This window comes from Ananas comosus, linkage group 11 (genome assembly GCF_001540865.1).
Source record: "Ananas comosus cultivar F153 linkage group 11, ASM154086v1, whole genome shotgun sequence".
Classification (NCBI taxonomy): Eukaryota; Viridiplantae; Streptophyta; class Magnoliopsida; order Poales; family Bromeliaceae; genus Ananas; species Ananas comosus.
The window spans coordinates 12305625-12327479 of record NC_033631.1 but is presented as its reverse complement, the minus strand read 5'-3'; the positions used below and the strand labels follow the sequence as shown (position 1 = coordinate 12327479).

Here is a 21855-nt window from a genome sequence, read left to right as displayed (position 1 = left end):
TTTGCGAACTTTTACTCGCACATGAAGAATCCACCGAACTCCAAGTGAGGTGGACTCAATTCATCCTCCTCTTCTCACATCTAATTTATGAAAGAGACTTCTCACTGGATAAGAATCCTATCTTATAATTTTGCCCCCACGGTGTCAATATCTTTGTTAGTGTTACTATTCAAAACAAACCCATCATTTTCCAAGCATTCCAAAAAACAAAAAGAGTCCAATCTCACTTTAAAAAGAAATTTTGTTTGAACAAATATAGTTAAAATTATCAAATTATCTTACTCTATCAAATAACACTCGCTCTGGATGAGAGAACAAATGTTTTGATTGATCTAGCCGGGCTTAAGTATTTTAAGCCAGTAGTTTGTCCCCAGTGATTCGAAGCTAAAATGTTGTTTGTAATATTATGCTAGGTGGATCGTCACATGTACACTAGTAGGTGAATATTTTATATTGTTCACCGTAGAACTTTTGGAATAAGACGCAGGACAATTTGTAATTTTCTTGGAAACAGAAGTGGATTAAATCACGACTGCTTGTTCGAAGTCCTCTAACATGTATATCATCACCATATCAATTCTTTTAAGTATAATGATTGCTACAAAATGATTTTCTCCGTAATTCATCAAAAGTGATTTTTGGCTCAAAATCACTTCTGAGAAGTTAGGCCAAATACCAACGTACTCTCAAATCAGATTTAGTCCGTTTAGTTAATTTTCACGGTCGGTAACACGTGCCGAGCACATGAAAGACAATGTGGGCCGGGCCTCTTGGGCTGGTCTGAGAGAACGCCCATTCACACCACGCACGCACGCACACACATAGGGAAAAAAAAGAAAAAAGTAAATCCAACGTTTGGTCCTCAAATTGTAATGCACAAATTTCAATTTATTATAATTTATGCCTTAAATTTTTAAATTTGTTGTAATAAAATTTCAAAATCTAATTTAGTTTATTAAATTTTAACATATGCTTGATATAAATAAAAAAACATGATATTTTAACTATTGGCACATTATCAATCACATATCACTCTATATTAGCGATATATTAATATTTAATCAACTAAATTGGTTTATATAACTTAATTATAACAACTTTCTGGATAAAAGATTATAATAAATTAAAGTTTGAGAATCAAAATATCATCAGCCTCGTAGTTTGAAGACCAAACATTATAGAATTATTTGGAAGAAGACAGTTCATCAATCGAACTTCAAAATTCCTAGAATCAAACTACAGCATCCAAAGATCCCAAAGTTGCAATTTACTCAGAAAGTTCGAAGATTCAGTCAATGTAAATATTGAGCTTGATTGAAATTTCATCAACAAACAAACTCGATTGAGTATACAAGCATAGCTTTAGATCAGCTTTTTTCTGTAATATAAAACAAACAATGTCACAAAAGCTCTAAATCCAAATGAGGAGCACAATTGGCCCACTTCAGTTGTAATCCCAACCGATCGAGAGCATCGTAGATCTCATCGGCTTTCGGATGCGATGCATCTTCCACTAGAAATTTATGCACCACACCGTCCAATTCAATCCAGCTATACGCAGCTAATTTCTGCACACTTCTGCTCTTCATCAAATCCCTAGCTTCTCTCGCCTCGTTCCATCTACCGTTATTTGCGTAGATGTTGGCGAGAAGTACATAGTTCGAAGAGTTCTCCGGCTCGAGCACTAGAAGCTTCTTTAGTGCAAGCTCGGCAAGCTCCACATTCGAGTGCACCCTAGAAGCACCCAATAGAGTACCCCAAATTACTATGTTAGGTTCAATTTCCATCTCACGTATAAACTCGTAAGCGTCTTTCAATCGTCCGGCTCGGCAAAGAAGATCGACCATACAGGCACAGTGTTCGACTTTTGGGTCGATGTGATGCTCCTTCTTCATACATTTAAAGAGGCTAATCCCTTGTTCGACTAAACCAGCGTGCGTGCAAGCAGTTAATAACCCGACAAAAGTTATATCATTTGGTTTGAAACTTTCTCGCTCCATCTGTTTGTAAAGATCAAATGCATCCTTTGCGAAGCCACTGAATGCGAGCCCTCCGATCATTGAATTCCAGGTGACAACATCCCTCTGATGCATTTCATCGAACACTTTGCGCGCTCGTCCAATGTTCCCACACTTGGCGTACATATCGACCAACGCCGAACCGACATAAACACCAAATGCCAATCCATGGTTCTCAATGTAGCTTCCGATACTCTCTCCGACTTCCACAGATCCCAATTGGGCGCAGGCAGATAAAACACTGACGAGGGTAACTTCATTCGGCTTACAATTTTCCGCCTGCATTCTGTCGAAAAGCTCCAAAGCCTCCTTCGATCTCCCATTTTGCGCATAACCTGCAATCATGGCACTCCACGCCACAACGTCTCTATACTCCATTTGATCAAATTCACTGCGTGCCTCATCAACAGCTCCACACTTCACGTACATTTCCAACACTGCGGTGCGTACAATCATATCCATCCGGAAATCATTGTCGCCGATTAGTTTCTTTATCCTGAGTCCAGTTTCTAAATCACCCATTTTGGCACATATGGATAAAACCGTCACTACAGTGATCACATTTGGCTTTGCGTTTTCAGTTTGCATTCGCTCAAACAATCTCAAAGCCTCATGAAAATCACATCTGTGGGCATAGCAAGCGATTATTGAATTCCACGACGAGGATGTCCTCCTCGGCATTTCATCGAACAACTTGCGTGCCGCTAAAAAATCGCCGGATTTCGAGTATCCGGTGATCAAACAGTTGATAGGAACAGGATCCTTGATCGGTAATTCATCGAATACCCTTCTTGCCGAGTCCATATCACCGTTCTTCGCGTAGAAATCGATTAAAGCAGTTTGAACGAACACATTTGAGCAAAACCCACGGACCAGAACTTGAGAATGCACTTGTCTCCCTTCATAAGTCGCGGCTAACACCGCGCACGACTTAAGAACGGGCGGAATAGAAACAAACGGGATGTGGGTATTCTTATTACGTGCCGAAAAGAAGGTTCCGAGCACTTCTTTGTGCAAGGAGAGCTTTGAATAGGCTAATATGATGGAGCCACAAAGAGTGGGATCTGGTTGGGGAATTGCGTCGAACAGTTGACGGGTGTAGTGTGCAGAGGAGGGGTTTGAGAGAAGCGTGGTGAAGAGAGGGGTAGGGTCGAGGTATGATTTGAGGACAAGGGCATGGATTTGTTTGAGATGGTTGGGTCGTAGAGGGGATTGGAGAAGAGGGTGGAGACGATGCTCCATTTATGCATCTTCTCTCGTTAGTGGTTCTGTGACTGTGTGTGGCGGGAGAGCTCGAATAAAATGATGAGTAGCCCACTTATATTACTATGACTAAAACGGTTATGGAACTCTTTTTTTTTTCTTTTTTTTTTTTTGATATTGATACTAAAAACAATTTTTTTAATATTAAAAACGCAAAAGAAATCTTTAAACCATTGATAAAGGTGTGTATTTTTTTTTGAGAAAAAAATAGCAAGCTATCTGTTTCATTTATTAGACGAAATAAATTTAGCAATTAAAGTGAAAGCAGCCAAAACCTCAAAAAAAAAAAAAGGAACAGAAAAATGTACAAATAGCATTTTTCTTACTTGTATTCTACTTTGAAGTGATTGTTTATATAATTCTTATATATCTACAAAATGACTAGGAAGCATGGGTTTACCGACTATCCCTAATGCAAGTGGGAAAGAAGTTGATAATTGGTACCTGAGCTTCCAAGTTCAAATCTTAGTTGATTTACATTTCTAACGAAGTTTATTTCTAAATGAAATAAACGAAGCAGATAACATACTACTTATCTCCCTCAAAAAAAAACAAAGAAAAAAAAGTCTGGTTTGGGATCAAGTTGCTAAGTTGGTATTGACTTTTTACAGTCGAATGATCAAAGAAATAAAAGTAACATCAGATAAATTATTAATTACAAACAAACATACAGGAGAGAGCAACTACGAGATAAAAGAGAAAGATACGATACTTGATGAGATTGTTCTAGCATACGCATTTAGATTTTAGAAACTTCTCTCGCCATTAATCAAAACAAATTCCAAAAGAACTAGCTATACATAACACATTTAACAGCCCAGTTCCTCGGACTAGTTAAGGATAAACACGCAAACTTTACATCACAAATCAAGCAAATGATAAAGACAGAAACTGCAGGTAAAACGCTCCCGTGAAAGCACGTTTCAAAGTTCGGCTTCTTCAACATCAACGTCTCCATTCAACTTGGATTGTCCTAACTGCAAATAGATCGGTAAACACATGGAGACCAAAAAGTTATCATTCTTCGTGGAAAAAAATTGTAAGCTCTCTTTTCCTGCGAAAATGACCACTCTACCCTCAGGAAAAAAATAAAATAAAATAAAATAAAATAGCTTTGCCATCATTTTTCATTCCTAGATCCGCATTCCGTCTTTATCTCATGTTATGTGAATTTAAAAACCTATACCATCTGTCCTTTTTCTTCTTTTTTTTTTTGAGAAAATCTGTCCTAATTTTTTAACTAATGATTTCAAAACAATGTTTTAGTCCTGACTGTGCACAAATTTTTGGAATTTACAAAATATGAGTCTTTTCTTTCTTCAGTATTCAACCAAAAAGATAAAAGGAAAGATAGCAGAAGGTTTCTTAGTGCATACCACACCCATCTCCAGATAAAGACAGAGATCTGTCACTTTTGACTCCACTGTTGCCGCTAGCCTGGACCAGCTTCTGTGTGCTTGGTGAATTTGAATTCAAGCTTCCATGTACAGAGGATGGCAGTGAATGGCGGCGGGTAATGTTCCCATTTTTGTCTGCTGAATCATCAAACTGAGGTGAAACCTGACCTCGGAATTTCGCCTTTGCAGATTCTGTTGCAGCCATATAGCTTGGCAAAATTGGAACATTTTGTAAACCATTTTCGGAATAATCTGATTTTGCCAAGTAAGAAGACTTCCTCCTACCGGTTCTCTGGCTTTCAGAAGAAGGTTGCTCTTCGTTGGAGCTTAATGCCTCATTCATCGCCAGAGCTTTATCATCATTGCCAATGCTATGCAATGGCTCTGGTTCGACTCTTCCCTGAACATTGGTTGAGGAATCAATCTGCACCTTTCCAGTTTCAGAAATTACAGCAGTTCCAATTCCGGGCTTGTTTTCAGGTGTAACAGCTGACTTTTTCTTTACCTTCAGCAAATTGTCATTGCTCTGTTCTGGATGGTCAGGCATTTTAATCTTTGAATTCAATAACTTTCTTAGATTACGTTTGACCTTTATCTCGTTTTCAGGGTTTTCTTGCACAGTATCAGTAGGAGAGCTAGCCAACTTTCTTGGGTTGCGCTTCAATTTCTCGGTTTTAGTTGCTGTAGCATAATTGGCTCTCCTTGCTCGTTGTTTTAAGCCAACAGCCTTTTTGAATTGGGGAAGTCGCGCCCACACTCGAGCTTTCGTCCACCTCTCTAACCAGCTGAAGACTGAATTGGGATTATCTGGGTGATATTTGACGTGTAGTGCCCTCATCAAAGTCGGTGAAGACAGAAGCTAGAAAGGACATAAGGAATCAACACAAGAAACATAACATTACGCCCCAGAAAAAAACTAAAAGGAAAAAAAAGTCACCGGGACATGCCGAGGAAAATGAGCATACAGACTGGAAAAACCCAGTCAATCCAATACTAGATTAGTAAACATGAATTTGCATTTATTGCGAAGATCAATTCAGTTATTTATATAATACAATAAGCAACTTGGACCTACCGTACAAACAAATGCATTTTTAGATAATTTCTCTTTCCAGGCATCCAGGGACTCAGAATCCTGAAAAAGTAAAAGAAAAAAGAAAACCAAACTTCAAAGAATGGCTTTGAAGAAATTAGAAAGAAGAGAAAAAGGAACAACATTTCCTAGTGAGTGCAATTTCAGTGATTAAGATTGGTAACCTATATCAGGACTATATGGAGGAAACTTATGAGTATATATCAATGATTAGAAGTTAAAACATAACAGGCAAGAAACTTGAGCAAGAATAGGAAGCATAGCTCTGTCCGATTTCAATACTAAGCACAAAGGAAAATTATAGCCGAAGCACCTCCCAGATTTAAAGAGAAAAAAATATGAAGTTAAAATAGGATTTATGGAACAATGCATCCAGAGAAGGATGGCAAAAACAAATAGAACTCAAATTACTCTTTTAAGTGTAAAAATTCAGCTCCCAGAGCTGGTGTTTTAGGATTATTACCGCAGGGCATTTTTGCCAATTCTTTGTACTGACATTACGAACAATTGTAGAGCTCCTAACACCTCTGCCACGAACTACAGCTTGGAACTTTATGATTGCCCGCATAGTTCGAAGAGTTGCAACAGCTTGCCGCCTTACAAGATGCCCACGGATTAAAGCTTGCAGCCTTATGATACCTTTCAACGCTCGAAATGCCCTCCGCGCCTGCACCCAGAGCACGCATAAATCAGAAACAGACTACTAACCGACACATGATCCCCAAAGGTCTATGGCAAAAAGGAAACATTCAAAACTGTACCCAAAGAACACATATGTAGGAATAGCAAGAAGAACCCTTTGCAGCTTGAGTGTTTGACATACAATTAAATTAAATAGCATATAAAACAGATGAAGTACCAGATAACCTCGAACGGCAGCCTGTGCCTTTGTGGCAGCCTCATGTTCTCTTAGTTTTTCAGCATCAGATACAACAATCTCTTGTTTGTCCGCACCTTGACTGATGCTAGGCGCAGCTGCTCGGTCACCATGTAAACCAGATGGCGTCCTCCCTCCTACGGTTGAAAAACTTCCATGAGGGCTCACAAGCACATGCTCAGAGATCTCTGGAGAATTCTCAGAAACAGAAGTCCCTCTTTGACCATTTCCATCTCTCTGTAGCCGAAAAAAAAAAAAAGAAGATAATTCAGAATTTCCATGCAATAAATGTTAAATAAAAGGAAAAAGCGGAAAACTAAATAGGTTTAGCATTCAGTTTTATGTTGATGACTTAAATAAGGCTTGAAATGAAATTTGCCATGTTGACTAAAGCAATAAAACTGGAAGAGCAACCAAACAGTACTTGAGACGCACAAATTCAACAAAAAAAAAACATGCTTTTACATAGTATCCTCAATAGTTTGTTGCTCATCAATCCTACAAAATGGAGTCAGCTATATGAATCCTCAAAACAAATTAACTGTATTCATCATACAAGTCCTCTTATGCAACTCAATCGTAATTCTCATCTTAAACCATATAGCAGCAGCATTCGGGAAAGGCGTGTAGAAATATAGTACATGCCTTAAAAAGTAGGAAATTGAAACTTAAATCAAAACAAAAACAAGCTAGGAACCAACTCTTACTTTGTTTGAATGAGATCTTGTTGATTTCTTGCCAAAAAGCAAAGTCTTAATCCATTTCGCCGGATGCTTCCCCATTGCCAAATCCCTCTAATTGATGCCCCCAATTTTGGATACCAGAAACCTGCAAGTGGAACCAGATTGGCAAAAAGAGCTACAGTAGTTAAACAGCAATCTACACCAAAATTGTGACGATATTGTAAACAAATACACAATCAAATGAACAGTAATCCAAGTTATCTAGCTCAAACATCAAAATTTAATTAAGAACATTTCATATGAGAGTGAGCTCTAAAGAGCTATTCGACCACTATACTGAAATATTCAACAAAATCACTCAGTGGGTCATAAAAAATACAATTTTGTTATATCCAATAAGCTAAGATTGCATCGAAATATCCCACCACATTCACTAAACTCCTCGCAGAGGTAAGATACCTCAAAATGACACATTATTAGAACCCTAGCCTAAGCATCTTGGCATTAAAACCTCGTAAATCGAAAGAAAAAAGCTCGAATACCGAAAAATTCCCAAAATTTACAGCTCAATCCAGCTAAAAAATGATCGTACAAAAGGAAAAGCGATAATTTAAAGCGATGATTGTCGAAAAAGAAAAAAGAAAGAACAAGTCATTTATGCCAAATACAAAGCGATGCGGCGATTACGGAAAAATTTAACAAGAACCAGCATCTAAACCGAGTGGATTCGGAATCATACCGATGATAAGGAAACGATTTCGAAACCCTAGCTCTCTACTTCATTCGTAGCTCAAAAGTAGAAAAATGGAACAGTGGAGTATAAAAAGAAAAGAAGGGAACGGAGGGAACGGTTCCCCAGCTTAAAAAATTAGCTAAAAACATATAAAACTTCGTTTTGAGTCCACTATTTAATTTATTTACTAAATAGTTTATTTAAATTTTAGAAAGGTTGGATAATTTTAAATTTTTTTTAAGTTGTTCAAACTTTAATTTTAAAATGGTAATTAAAAAAACTAGCTAAATATTACGCTTTAATTCAAACTTTCGTTGCAAATAGACGGATAAACTGAATTACTTAATTTATTTTATATATAAAAGAATAAAATAGTAGATATATTTTTGATCGGAAGCTAAATTCTATACTAGGGGAGAGTTCGAAAGTAAGGACTCATAGTAATATAAGGATAGTACAGGGACTATCCATGCATTTTACAAAAATAAATGAAGAAGCATTGAGCTTCCTAAAAACATGCAGAGGGTGGGGCCCACCGCCTAACCGAAGCGAATATAATCTATCGGGCGAGCAAAGCACACCGGATATGAACCCGACACCGAACTCTATGCCATGTGGCATCACCTCCACCGCACAAAATGCCACGTAAGCTAATGCATCGGAATATTATTAAATCTAATTAACTATTTAAACTATTTAGCTGGTTTTTTATTAGACAATATTTTTATCACCCAATTTTGCCTTTAGGAATTCTATATTATCACACTTACACTACGTTATCAATAACAAACCAATCATATTCTTTTTTTTAAAATAAAAGTGTAATAAAAATATTTTTTTATAATAATGATGGGATATATATCCCTAAATGGAGATATTTGATTAGTTTATTACGCTACGTCACTAATATATCCATTACATTATAGAATTTTTCATTTTGCCCTCCCCGGTGCGTATATTTACAAGTTACCCAAGCGGATTTGGACCGTTCAACTAACCGAATAAAAAGGAAGCGGGGCGATATCGTGACCGCCCAACTACCGCTCCGCTCCGTATCAATCTGTAAGATGTGGCCGTTCGATTTGATTTGGACGGTGATCAACAGGTTTTGAGAATAACTTTATAGAGGGGTCACATCTCTAACTGAGCCACTATTTAAATACGTCAATATCTTATTGGATATATTTTTACATTTATTATTTTTATATTTAATACATAAGGATTTAAAATGCAGTATTATATTTCACTTTTAAGTCACCTTTTTAGGATAAAATAAATTACATTTTAGGTGAAGCATGCTATTTTACTAAATCCTAAATAACAAAATTTATCATGAAAAGCAAATTCTTTCAAAACGTAAAAAATCATTCTACTTATTATCATACTAGAAAATATTATACCGAATAAATTTATCTTAAATAACTTATTTCAACATTGAAACAGAGTCATAAGATTTAATAATTAATATTCGAAGTTCAAATTGAAAGACTAATTATTAACATTTTTAATCAAATTTACTGTTTTTTTAAAAAATAAAATAGGTGGTACGCAGCCTTTTTCTCCCAAAAAGACATTATACAGAGGCTCCAAAAATTGGAAGGCCATGATAGGACTAGTTATGTTGTTATACTAAGCCTTTGAAGTGTGGGCTTTGTAATAAGAGCTATGTTATCTATATATTCACTCAATCTTAAGGACCATATCATTCTAACTGTATATTTTTTTTATCAAAAGGCCGAAAACCTAATAGCATCAATAGCTTAGTGCTATTAATAGTATTCTAGCCTATATATATATATATATATATATATATATATATAGAGTGAGGCTACTATGCTATCGGAAGCACGGAGCCTTCCGTGCTTCCAGCTAGTTTTTGATGTTGCGACTTTCGAATCGTCGATCGGCTCCGTTAAACTTGATCTAAAGTATTTTGAGTACCTAGAAAATAAATTTTATTATTTTTCGATATCATTTGCCTAGTGATCGAATGGGCTCAAAATCAACAAATTTCAATGGCCGTAGTGAGCCGTTTGCAAGTTTAACGGTGTAGAAATATCCAAATCACGTGAAATTTTGATAGAAAATTCTTTATACTATATAAAACAAGATCAATATCTTTGATTTAAAATTTTAATGTCATATTATTACATTTTGTAAGATTTTTATTTTCAGCCGTTGATTTTGAGCCCCTTCGTTCACTAAGCAAATGATATCGTAAAATTATAAAATTTATTTTCTAGGTACTCCAAATACTCTAGATCAAGTTTAACGGAGCCGATCGACGATTCGAAAATCGCAACATCGAAAACGAGTTGGAAGCACGAAAGGCTCCGTGCTTCCGATAGCATAGCAGCCTTACTCTATATATAAACTCTATATATATATATATATATATATAGGCTAAAATACTATTAATAGCACCAAGCTATTGATGCTATTAGTTTTTTAGTCCTTGAATTGAGAAATATATGGTTAAGATGATGTGAGCCCCCTAGGATTGAGCGAGTGATTGGTTGAATAATATAATCTAACGGTTAAAAATAATTAAATGGTTAAATCTAACGGTGGAAAACTCGATAGCACCAAATTCTTGATGCTATCGATAGTATTCCAACCGGACTTATATATATATATATATATATATATATAGTCTATTATTTCTTCGCTAGTTTAAACAATTTATTTTAAAACTAAAAATTTAATGAATTATATGAATTCTAAAATGAGTAAAATATAAAATTTACGTTTACCTATAAATATACATGCAGTATTTATTTTGCGACAAAAGATGAATTGAAAAATTAAAAAAGAACAGTGCTATCCATACACCCCATATTAGAATGTAAATCTTGCATTCATATTTATAGATTATATTAATGCACGTATTTTATCAACGTTTTTTTTCACTAAAATCAAATGGAGTTATTAATTTGGAACGTAGGGATGTTAAATTTAAGCCCTATTGTAGGGTGTGTAGGTATCATTTTGAAAGGAAAAATGACAGAGATGAAATGATGGATAATGATTCGGGTGGGTGGTGTAATAATGCGTGCAGGATAACGCAAGGAGCGCTTTATTCCATCCAATGCTGAGTATAAAAGCCACCACCACAATAATTGTAAGTGCCGCAATTGATTAGAAATTTGATGGTAACGTGAGATGTCAAAATTAAAAATTCAATTATTTTATAATTTTACTAATTTTTTAAAATAATTAAAAAAATAACTTTATCTTTTTTTTCCGAAAAAACTTTAAATATCCCGTGTGGTTTTGTACTTTCTAACTTTAGTGCTTTGTGGTTTAGAGTGTATTAAGTTAGTACCATATGGTTTCGCACTTTTTTACTTTATTATCCTGTGGTTTCAAGTATATTAAGTTAGTACCCTATAGTTTTATTTTTGTATCAAGTTAATACAATGTGGTTTTAATTCTCTTTTTATTATTTATTTCGAGGTATATAATTTAAGGAAATATTAAACCACATAGTACTAAAGTGAGAAAGTGCGAAACCATAAAATACTAACCTGATACACTTGAAATTATACGGTACTAAAATGATAAAGTGTGAACCACGGAAGAGTATTTAAATTTTTCCCTTTTTTTTTCAAAAAGTAAACAATTAATAGGTATCTGCATAATAGACACTCAAGGTTAGCTCCCGCTCAGCGAAAAATGTGCATACATCTAGTTCACAAATATTTTTTAAGAAAATTATATTTGAAGTTTATATAAAATACTACAACCGTATGTACAAAAATATTGCTTTTAAGGGCTATTAATAATACAATCATACAAATACGAGGGTGTGCCCACTCCTAGACTCGCCAAATTGGCAAAAACAGCACTACTCTATGGATAATATTAAGCTCGCTGAATCATTAAACTACAGCAATTTATAATAATATAAAAAATTTTGATTAATTTACGTAACGTCTTATGAACTTTGTGACAAATCAATAATTCATAGGAGATTCTCTAGGAGGGCATGAAGCACTTTCCAACTTAATAGATTATCCTTTTTTTCTTTTCTTTTTTTTTGAGAGAGATAGGTAGCACGCTAACCGCTTCGTTTATTTCATTTAGAAATAAACTTAGCTAGAAATGTGAATCAACTAGGATTCGAACTTGGATCTCGGGTACCAATCACCAAGCCCTTGGTCACTTGCTCTGGGGACGATCAATAATTTAATAGATTATCAATGAACAACTTTTTATACATTTGAGAGTTAGCGAGTTATTTAACTCTTTAACTTTTAAATGAGACATCTAATTAATGAAATATAAAATCCAAAACAAACTAAATTGTTTTCCTCTTGCAAATAGTATAAGCCTGATTAGTTGGCCCTGGGTATATCCTGAGGTTCATGAACTAATCTTATATTTCTTGTGAACAACTTATACGGTCCACATGTGTCAGCCACTCAATTTCTTTGGTGCTCAAACTCCTATAATATACTAGAAATCCAAACACCTTCGTTCTCATTTTATATTATTAAATATAAATTTTTGATTTTTTACAAAACAAAATAACTTTAAATCATTTCAGAAAAATATACAAATCAGCTTCAAAGAAATAGCCCACCACAACACTGAGAATCTCTTGATTACTTTGTAGTCCACAAATTATGAGAGTAGGAACTCAATAGAGCTCATTGGAAGCCTCGTCGAGTCCCACCTTTGGATCATGCGCAAGTGTGCAAACACACAAGGGAATCCACATTCTATGGGCCTTTTACCACTATGGATCTTTTTCCAACTAAATTTATTTCTAAAAAAAAATAAGCGAAATGGATAGTATACTGCTATCTTTCTCTCTCAAAAAAAGAAAAGAAAAGAAAAAGAAATCGTAATCCATATGGATTTGGGGTGTGGGGTGTTGTTTTGAGTTTGGGCCGTAAGCCCACAATCCACAAGGAATAAATAAAAGAGAGAGAGAGAGAGAGAAAATCCAATCAAGGTATGAGAACATTCAAGAAAGAATAAACATAAAATGAAATTAAGAAGCTGGAAAGATTCCTTTTTCTTCCGTACAAAATGTCAAAGGATTAGAATCAATCGAAAATCCTAGTGTGATGCAAGAAGAAAAAAACTTCTTTTATTATGTGTTGGGCACAAGCATCATGCGATGCAAGTCCGTTGGACACACAAATCCAGATCAATCAAACCTAAGCGATAAGCGCTATTAGCATGTGACATTGACCTGATCCATGGATTCTTTGCTATTATCACTGAGGCCACTGGATTAAATCTAAGAGACCATTTGGTTACATGTAGTTGTAACTGCACGCAATTGTAACTATATACAAATACAAATTCGGTGTTTGATTTGCTACATTTAACTTCAACTGCTGCAGTAGGAACTGCAGAAGGTCCAACTGTAGCAATTTGAACTACACCTAAATTGGCCACAATTCCAACTGCAACAGTTAGAAAGTATAACTTTAAACAAAAGATAATATCATCTCTTTAAATATTTTTTAAACAAAAAATAATTTTTTTTACATTAGAGATAATCTCACCATCATATATATATAAAATGATAAAATGTTAAAAATTATTTCTCAACTGTATGCAACCAAACAAATTATTTATAGTTACAACGCTTTTTACTAAATCCAACCAAATATAATGCATATAATTATAACTACTACATTTTTAACTGCATGCATCTCTAATTATACTATATTTGTAATTACATCTAATCAAACTAAACTCTATTTCCACCTACCAAAATTTATTTTTCTTTTCTAGAAACTAAAACTAAGAGTCCAGCTACTATACTTTTATGAGTATTGGCTCCCTTATACTCATAAGTTTTCGGCCCTTAGATTTATTCCATTGATCATTTTCACCCATTAGATTATACTATTCAACCAACTACCCACTCAACCCTAGAGAACCACTATCATTCTAAGTAAGGACCACCATCATCTTAACCACACATCCTATCAATCAACGGTTAAAAATTTATGAGTATAAGGTGGTCTATACTCATAAAAGTATAGTAGCCCCAAAAACTAATAGATAACAATGTTGTAATACTTATTAGTCGCAGTACGCATGTATATTTTGTGAAGAGATGATTTTATGAAATCTTTCATATTGGTACTTCCATGCAAACTTGCAGTCTACTTATATTTGATGCTATGGAGCAAATTTCATAACCTCAACTTCAAAAAAAAAAAAACCCGGCCCCCAACAGACACACCTCTTGCGCTACCGCGTGGTGTCTTATAAAAAATTTATTGAGTCATATAAAACAATAAACCATTTTTTTTAAAAAAATATAATTATTTTAAATTTAAAATTATGCTTAATTAATATTTAAATTATTATAAATTTATATAAGAAAAAAAAAATAGTTTTTTCATTTTTACGAAGAGCAATCATTTTCAACGTTGGACCGTCCCATGTGCCAACCGAAGACCTTTAGATTCATCTAATTCATGTGATGAAACATAAATAGAATGGTCTTACATTAACACCAATCCCCACCAAATTTTTTGTGCTAATAAATCCGAACCAAATCAAGGCAAAAGTGCCCAATTTTTGTGATTGGCCACCTCATGTATTTTATAAAATGGTTCAGAAAATATTTCGCATAATAAAGAGAGTGACCACGTAAGGCGTGCTTGGTTCACACAATGCAATATTCTTAGATACGGCAATAAACCACAAGTTTGATTAATGTGAACCAATTTGCTGCCAATACGGCTTATTACATTTAATTTAGTACAATAATATAATATTAAATTATTGTACATATAAAATCACTATCTTTAAGTTGTCCTATATAAATTTTAAGACTTTTGCACTTGAAATGAAAAGAGATAGATAGGGAGGGACGGAGAGAGAAAGATAGAAGAAATACATTAAAACCTCCCAATAGAGAGGTAGAGAAGAGGATTGAGGTATCCATGAGTAAAATGGAGAGATAAGAAAAGGTTTGGAGAGAGAAGAAGAATAATTTTATAATTTTGTATAAATTACAAAGTAATCTGTAATTATTAATTCAAGATATCCATCCTTTCCTTTGTAATATTTTAAAAATAATTCTGCACTATGAACACGTTTGGTTTACACTATAAAAAATTATTAATAATAAAAAGATATTCAAAGATCTTATTCTCATTCATTCTATTACAAAAAATGTGACATTTTAGTATTTAGTTCACACGCCCAAATTATTTAAGATTTAGAAACAATGTATTTGTTTCGTTAATTAATTTACAATAATACTATAAAAAATTTCAACATTTTTTTTAAAAAAATCAGTTAAAATATTATTGATCAAATAATAATAAACAAAATAGACAACTAATATCTTTTTGAGTAGAAAGAGAGAGAAATTTAAGTTAAAGGAAGAGTGAGCTAAGATTAGAAAGAGAATTTTTCAGATTACAGATGTGAAGAGATAAAAAGGGGGGGAAGAGGTTAGCTTAAATTTCTCTCTCTTTCTACTCAAAAAGATATTAGTTGTCTATTTTGTTTATTATTATTNAAAGGAAGAGTGAGCTAAGATTAGAAAGAGAATTTTTCAGATTACAGATGTGAAGAGATAAAAAGGGGGGGAAGAGGTTAGCTTAAAGAGAGCGATTTGACATTAAAGATAGAGGGAGAGAAATAAAGTCAAGATTAGAGTGAGTGAGAAAATTAAGATTTTAAAAAGAGAGGAAGAGAGAGTGGTTAACTTAGAGAGAGGAAAAAAAAAAAAAGTTTAGAGAGAAAACGATAAAATCAGAGCTACGGAGTTAGAGAGTAAAAAAAAAAAATAATACCAACAAGCCAACGGGTTGGGAGAGAGAAAAAAAATGAACTAATCATCACAATCTATTAATATAAAGACATTCATCCTTACACAAAGAAATAAGATTAGTATTTTAGAATAAATCTTATTTCTAAGTAAATTCAACATTAAACTAAATTCTTTAGTACGTTTAGCCAAATATCGTTATATTTTTTTCATTCCTATTGAATTACTAAAAATTTTAAAAAAAATAGCGCTAATCAAACGTAACCTATAAGCAATCCTGCATTAATCCTGCATTACTGAATGAATAGGATGAGCAAAAGAGAATGATCTCAAAAGATTTTTTTTTTTTGAGAAAATAGGTAGCAAGCTACCTGCTTCATTCATTAGGTTAAATGAACTGAGCATCTCAAAAGATTTTTGTAAAATGCCTAGTGATGGTGCACGTTGGGTCACGAAAGTAAAACCGCCATATAATTGAATTATGGCACAACATATTAATTAAAAATAAGTAACATTCTCCGCCCTCATAAGTGTAACATGGCCAATCACCGTACAATTCTGATGAGCAATTAAGTTGCCACAGTTCTAGTGGTACACTACAGGCATATATATAAGAAAACACATCATTCTTATGATTTAAATTTGCCACAAATAATTCATACGATCTAATGATACATTCTTTATTGTTAAACCCTTTCCTTGGTGGGGGGAATTATCATAATGTCATTAATTATCAACTCTAACGAGCAATTAATTCAGTTTAGCTTCAATTAATTTAGTTTAGCGAGAGCATCCCCCATGTTCTTTTTGCGATTTTGTTGGTTTACATCTCCATCCCTTCAATAAATGGTCCTTGTTATGGCTAGGCTGTTCCCATGTCTCCGCATTCACTTCCCTTCACTGCACCCCCAACTCCCCATTTGCTCACCCCAATCAATTACGTGTGTACAATCCGATTCCCCCTCTTCAATGCGAATTCATTAACAACCACCAAACTACAGTGTTGGTACCCAAACATGCCAACTAAAGAATCAAAGGGCGCAGTTTCTTATTAGTGACATGTTCTAAAGAGGTTGTTCATATTTCTGACATTTGAATTTTTAAAAATTCCCTTCCGCTCTATCCAATTCCTTGCTGTCTCACAATTATAGCTAAATAAGCAGGCGATGCACTATCTTTTTCTCAATAAGAAAAATTCTTGTAGGGTCGTAGAAGTCTTAGGTTTATGCTTCTCCCCAGCATCTTCTGAGTAGATTCTTGGAGGGTACAAGTTTTTTGGATCCAAATTCTACTCTTATTTATTAATATGAGTACGAATGCAATCAATGATGCATGCCCAAACAGTAGTAAATGGAAAGAAAAATCTATACCGATATACTTAGTCCCTTCCTACTCGAACGTGGCGCATAATTTATATAGACCTATCGATGATATATTATTATTCACCATAAAAGAGCATGTATTTTATGTAGTAATGCTAATATTCAACAAATATTTGACCTATTTTCGATCTAAAATTACCATATCGTTATCAATTAAAACTCGATAAAACTTCGCGGGATTGAATGAGACTATTAAGTAATTAACGTGCAAATCCTATACAAAATTCTGGTTACAAAGAAAATTATTTCGGGAAAAGTTTGCCTATATAGATGCGAATAACTAAGATATATTCCTTCGAGGCCCTACATGCTTCACCCATGTAGCCTAATTCATTCTTTCAATGAATGAAGTAGGTAACGTACTTGCTATCTTTTCTAAAAAAAAAAACTAAAATATATTCGGCTGTTAATGAACTAGCAAATTGCCCACATCTGAATCTCCTTCCCAGATTTTGGGCTCAATTTTGACCACCTGAAATTCTCTACAAGCTAAATTTGTCCAAATGGAATTTAAGGCACTTCCATTTTCACAAGAAAAGAGACAACGCGTGCATGCCTAGCTCTGACATGGGAGCTCTTAGTCTTAGGGTTTGAAGTTCAAATAAATTCATCTTTCTTGGCCCTACCAAAACTGAAGCGGCACAAATAATTGACCTTCTCACAGTTGTCATCACTCACATCACTTTATTGTGCGCAGTGACTGCATTACTTCCCTGCAACACACCTCCCCTGTTGGTGTTCTCTCACATTTTCTATTTGTTGTTGCAACCAAGTGATACCAACCCACAGGGGGAATAAGGTTGCTAGTGGGGAGCATCCGAATAGATACTAAAGAATGATCGTATAGTATACTAATGGGAAGCATTGTCACACGAAAATGCGAAAAAAAAAAAGAAAAAAAGAAGAAAGAAGATAGTTCCTTATACATAAAGTATTAAAAATAATTAAAAATAAAGAAATAAAACGGTCAAATAAACATTTTATATGATTCAATCATTAGACTATATCTCTGAGCGAGTAAGAATAGATCGAAGTATTTATTATAACTCAAAAGGTGCAGTGCTAAAATCACCAGGCTTCTAAAAGATCCTAGATATAAATACATCTATGCTTGACCTATCAGGAAAAGAAAAAAGCCCACAAAAAGAATAGCTATAAATATATCAGCAAACACAATCTATTAAAATTAGAATATTCTCCGGACTTTCAATATGTTTGAGGGTGGAAGCCGCTACTTCTACCATAGAATTTGAAAGAATTTCTCATTCAATTATACCCTAAAACTTTTAGATCGCAATGCTAAAAATTTAAGACGTCTAACACGAAGATCTTCATTCGGGCAAAGATCATTACTGTGCTATGACGAACTTTGATAGATTTGTAATTTTCTTTAAAACGAAAAGAACATTAACGATGTAGTAAATGCAAAGATTATATGACACGGTACAAACATACGGAAAGCACTAGTAGATAATATTGGATGATATAGTGTAGTACATAAGACGCTTTATTGCAGAAATAATTCAAATTCAACCATTCATTCCCATGTCTCTCCCCGTCTACATCTGTGCACTGCACCCGAATCATGCAATCTAACTTTTACCAAAAAAATACAACGTAAGACAACGGACGATAGGAATTCAGAATAAAACTGAAGCCTGGTTTACAATGTGGTAGATAAACACAGGTGTTTTGACAATCTAGAGGGGATCGGAATAACTTGGATTTTTTTTTTTTTTTTTTTTTTTACGACACAATAATTTGGTAGCAAAGATCACTACTACATAAAAAAGAGTACACAGCGATGGTTTATATCGCAATTTTATAGTATGGAATGGGAAAAGTTATGAAGTATTCTCCAAGTTTTGTTTTTCACCACGTTTTCAAACTTAGGCCTCAGAGGATTTGAGAGTTGACGAATGCATGGTACGCATGCACGGGGTAATATAGGGTAGGGTGCATCGGGTGCAGGCGATAACTTTCTTTTTTTAATTAACGGGGTATCTATGGATGCACTCTTGCCACGGGCTATCCGAGTCCATCCCGGAGTCCCGAAGAGCCTTCCACACCACACTACACGCCTTAAACCCCGTTCCGAACGCCAACATCCACACCCTATCCCCCTTCTTTATCCTCCCCTTCGCTTCAAAGTAGGCGAGCTCGTAGAACACCAAGCTACTCGACGTGTTCCCGAAGCGGTGCAGGCACATCCTCGCCGGCTCCGTCACCTCCGCGGAGAACTTCATCAGCTTCCCCACCGCGTCGATCACCGCCTTCCCCCCAGCGTGTATGCATATGTGCTCGAACGCCTTCGTGAAGTCCGGCACGTGCACCGTCTTATGATCCCCCGCCGCATACGACCTCGCAACGTTCCACGCATACCGCAGGAGCTCCGACGCAGGGAGCACGTGCGGCGCCAGGGTGGAGATGTGGCGGCGCAGCGCGGCCCCGGCCACGCGGACGAGGTCCTTGCTGAGCGACACGCCGACGCTGCCGTCCTCGTCCTCCATCTGCACCGCCGCGTTGTAGGCCGCGTCCTCCGCGCCGTGGTGCGTCCGCAGCGCGCGCACGAGCTCCATCTTCGCGGAGCAGCGCCGGATTGGGTCGCTGGTCAGGAGCATGGCCGCGGTGCCGACGCGGAAGATGCAGTTGGTGACGAGCATGTGGCGGTTCTCGCCGAAGTACCAGTTCAAGCTCATGTTCTCGGTGACGACGATGAGAGCGTGCCCGGGCTTGCTGCGTAGGATCTTGGCGGCGAGGTCGCAGCACGTGGTGCCGGTGCTGCACCCCATGCCGGATAAGTTGTAGGTCTTAACGGAAGGGTCGAAGTTGAAGTGGTTTACGAGGAAGGAAGAGAGGGATGGGACGGGGCTGAACATGCTGCAGGCGACGATGAGGACGGAGATGTCGGAGGGGGGGATGCCGGTCTTGGAGAGGAGAGAGGAGACGGCGGAGAACATGCCCTCCTCGGCCTCTTGGAAGGCGTAGCGGAACTTGGCGTCGTAGTCCTCTTGGAAGATATAGGGGGGAGCGTAGGTCTCGTCGCCGAGGCCGGATTTGAGAAAGATGGCGCGCATGAAGTCGGCGGTGGAGTGGGAGAAGCGGCGGCTGCGGCGTTCGGGTTCGGGGAGGTAGCACGAGTAGTCGAAGAGAAAGACGGGGAGGGGGCGGCGGCGGGTGTAGAGGTAGAGGAGGGTGCAGGAGAGGAAGGAGAGGAGGAGCAGGAGGTGGTGGCGGTGGGAAAGCGAGGAGAGGAGTGGGGGGGATGGGAGGAAGCGGTGGAGGAGAGTTAGGGCAAGGAGAGTGAAGGAGGAGAACTTGAGCAAGTTGGTGAATGTCATGGTTGCCACAATAGCAGTAGTAGCAATACAGGTAGCAGTATCTGTGGTGCTACTCTTTTGTTGCTAAGCTGGGTACTTATATAGAGGAAAGGAAGATATGGGTGAGCATGGAGAAATGTCCTCTCCGGAGTCCGTGCCCATTCTTATTAATTTTATTATTCCACATTAAACTAAAGTTTTTTTTTTTTTTAAGTAGGTTATAACCTACAACCTGAAATGAGTTATAAAACTAACCCTCGTCTTAAAATAACAAAATTTATTAAAACCTTGATGTTTGGTATTTAAAATTTTTAATTCGAATTCTAATTAATTTATATTTTTATCTAATTTTATTTTTTAAAAATAAACGAAATAGATAATATATTATTTTTCTCTAAAAAAATAAAATTTATTAAATATTTTGACATAGTATAAAAAAATATGAAAATAAATATTTTTAAAATATCAAGCTAATATAAAATTATTATATTATATTTGATTTGCCTCTCTGTTGTCTCCATGTTATAGTATAATTAATTTAAAAATATCTATGTACGAAGATGCTATATGTATATTGTATATATAAATGTACGTTTCATGCCCGTTATCATCTAAGGCTGCGTTTGGTTCGGATATAAGTAAGAACTGCTAGTTCTAGGGATAGGTACAAGTTCAGGTATAAGCAGGAACTAGACCAATTTTGCGTTTGGATGAAAATTGAGCTGTTCCTAGGAATAAGGTAAATAGTGTTTGGATGGTTAGATTGGAACAAGAGGAATAAGAGTTATAATTTGAAATTAAAATTATATTATGTAATTAATAGTAATAAAAATATTACTTAAAAATAAATAAGAAATTAATTATTAATAATTAATTATAAATAATAATTATTATTAATAATTAATTATAAATAATAAATTAATAATATGGATGATCTAATTAATAATAATAATAATTATTATTAATTATTAATAAATAATAATAATTATTAATTATTCTTATTAATTAATTATAAATAATAAATTAATAATAATATTGATTATCTAATTATTAATAATAATTAATATTAATATTTATTAATAAATAATAATAATTATTATTATTTAATTATAAATAATAAATTAATAATAATATCCATTATCTAATTATTAAGAATAAGAATTATTAATTAATTATTAATAAATAATAATTATTATTAATTATTAATTATTAATTATAAATAATAAATTAATAATAATATCGATTATCTAATTATTAAGAATAAAAATTATTAATAATTAATAATAAATAATAATAATTATTAATTATTAATAATTAATTATAAATAATAAAT

The 21855-nt window shown here is 35.1% G+C and overlaps 3 protein-coding genes across 3 annotated transcripts; all 3 read right to left on the bottom strand.

The window, feature by feature from the left end:
• Positions 1250 to 3392, bottom strand: LOC109716947 (pentatricopeptide repeat-containing protein At1g08070, chloroplastic-like). Its single transcript, XM_020242572.1, has one exon. The coding sequence runs from the start codon at positions 3258 to 3260 to the stop codon at positions 1401 to 1403; it is 1860 nt and encodes a 619-aa protein (XP_020098161.1). The 5' UTR covers positions 3261 to 3392; the 3' UTR covers positions 1250 to 1400.
• Positions 3970 to 8224, bottom strand: LOC109717656 (protein IQ-DOMAIN 31-like). The gene is made up of 7 exons (XM_020243527.1): positions 8071 to 8224; positions 7356 to 7476; positions 6631 to 6885; positions 6235 to 6438; positions 5754 to 5813; positions 4658 to 5537; positions 3970 to 4258 (listed from the first exon to the last, which is right to left on the bottom strand). The coding sequence occupies exons 2-7, from the start codon at positions 7428 to 7430 to the stop codon at positions 4227 to 4229; spliced, it is 1506 nt and encodes a 501-aa protein (XP_020099116.1). The 5' UTR covers positions 7431 to 7476; positions 8071 to 8224; the 3' UTR covers positions 3970 to 4226.
• LOC109717228 (3-ketoacyl-CoA synthase 1-like) lies at positions 18655 to 20701 on the bottom strand. Its single transcript, XM_020242899.1, has one exon. The coding sequence runs from the start codon at positions 20541 to 20543 to the stop codon at positions 19191 to 19193; it is 1353 nt and encodes a 450-aa protein (XP_020098488.1). The 5' UTR covers positions 20544 to 20701; the 3' UTR covers positions 18655 to 19190.

Bases quoted from the DNA above. Each gene is read 5' to 3' on its own strand.
- LOC109717228 (XM_020242899.1), bottom strand. From the start codon at position 20,543: ATGACATTCACCAACTTGCTCAAGTTCTCCTCCTTCACTCTCCTTGCC.
- LOC109717656 (XM_020243527.1), bottom strand. From the start codon at position 7,430: ATGGGGAAGCATCCGGCGAAATGGATTAAGACTTTGCTTTTTGGCAAG. The intron at 6,439-6,630 runs GTACTTCATCTG...CTCTGGGTGCAG, and splicing joins CTGCCGTTCGAGGTTATCTG to GCGCGGAGGGCATTTCGAGC. The intron at 5,538-5,753 runs GTAGGTCCAAGT...TGTCCTTTCTAG, and splicing joins AAAATGCATTTGTTTGTACG to CTTCTGTCTTCACCGACTTT.
- LOC109716947 (XM_020242572.1), bottom strand. From the start codon at position 3,260: ATGGAGCATCGTCTCCACCCTCTTCTCCAATCCCCTCTACGACCCAAC.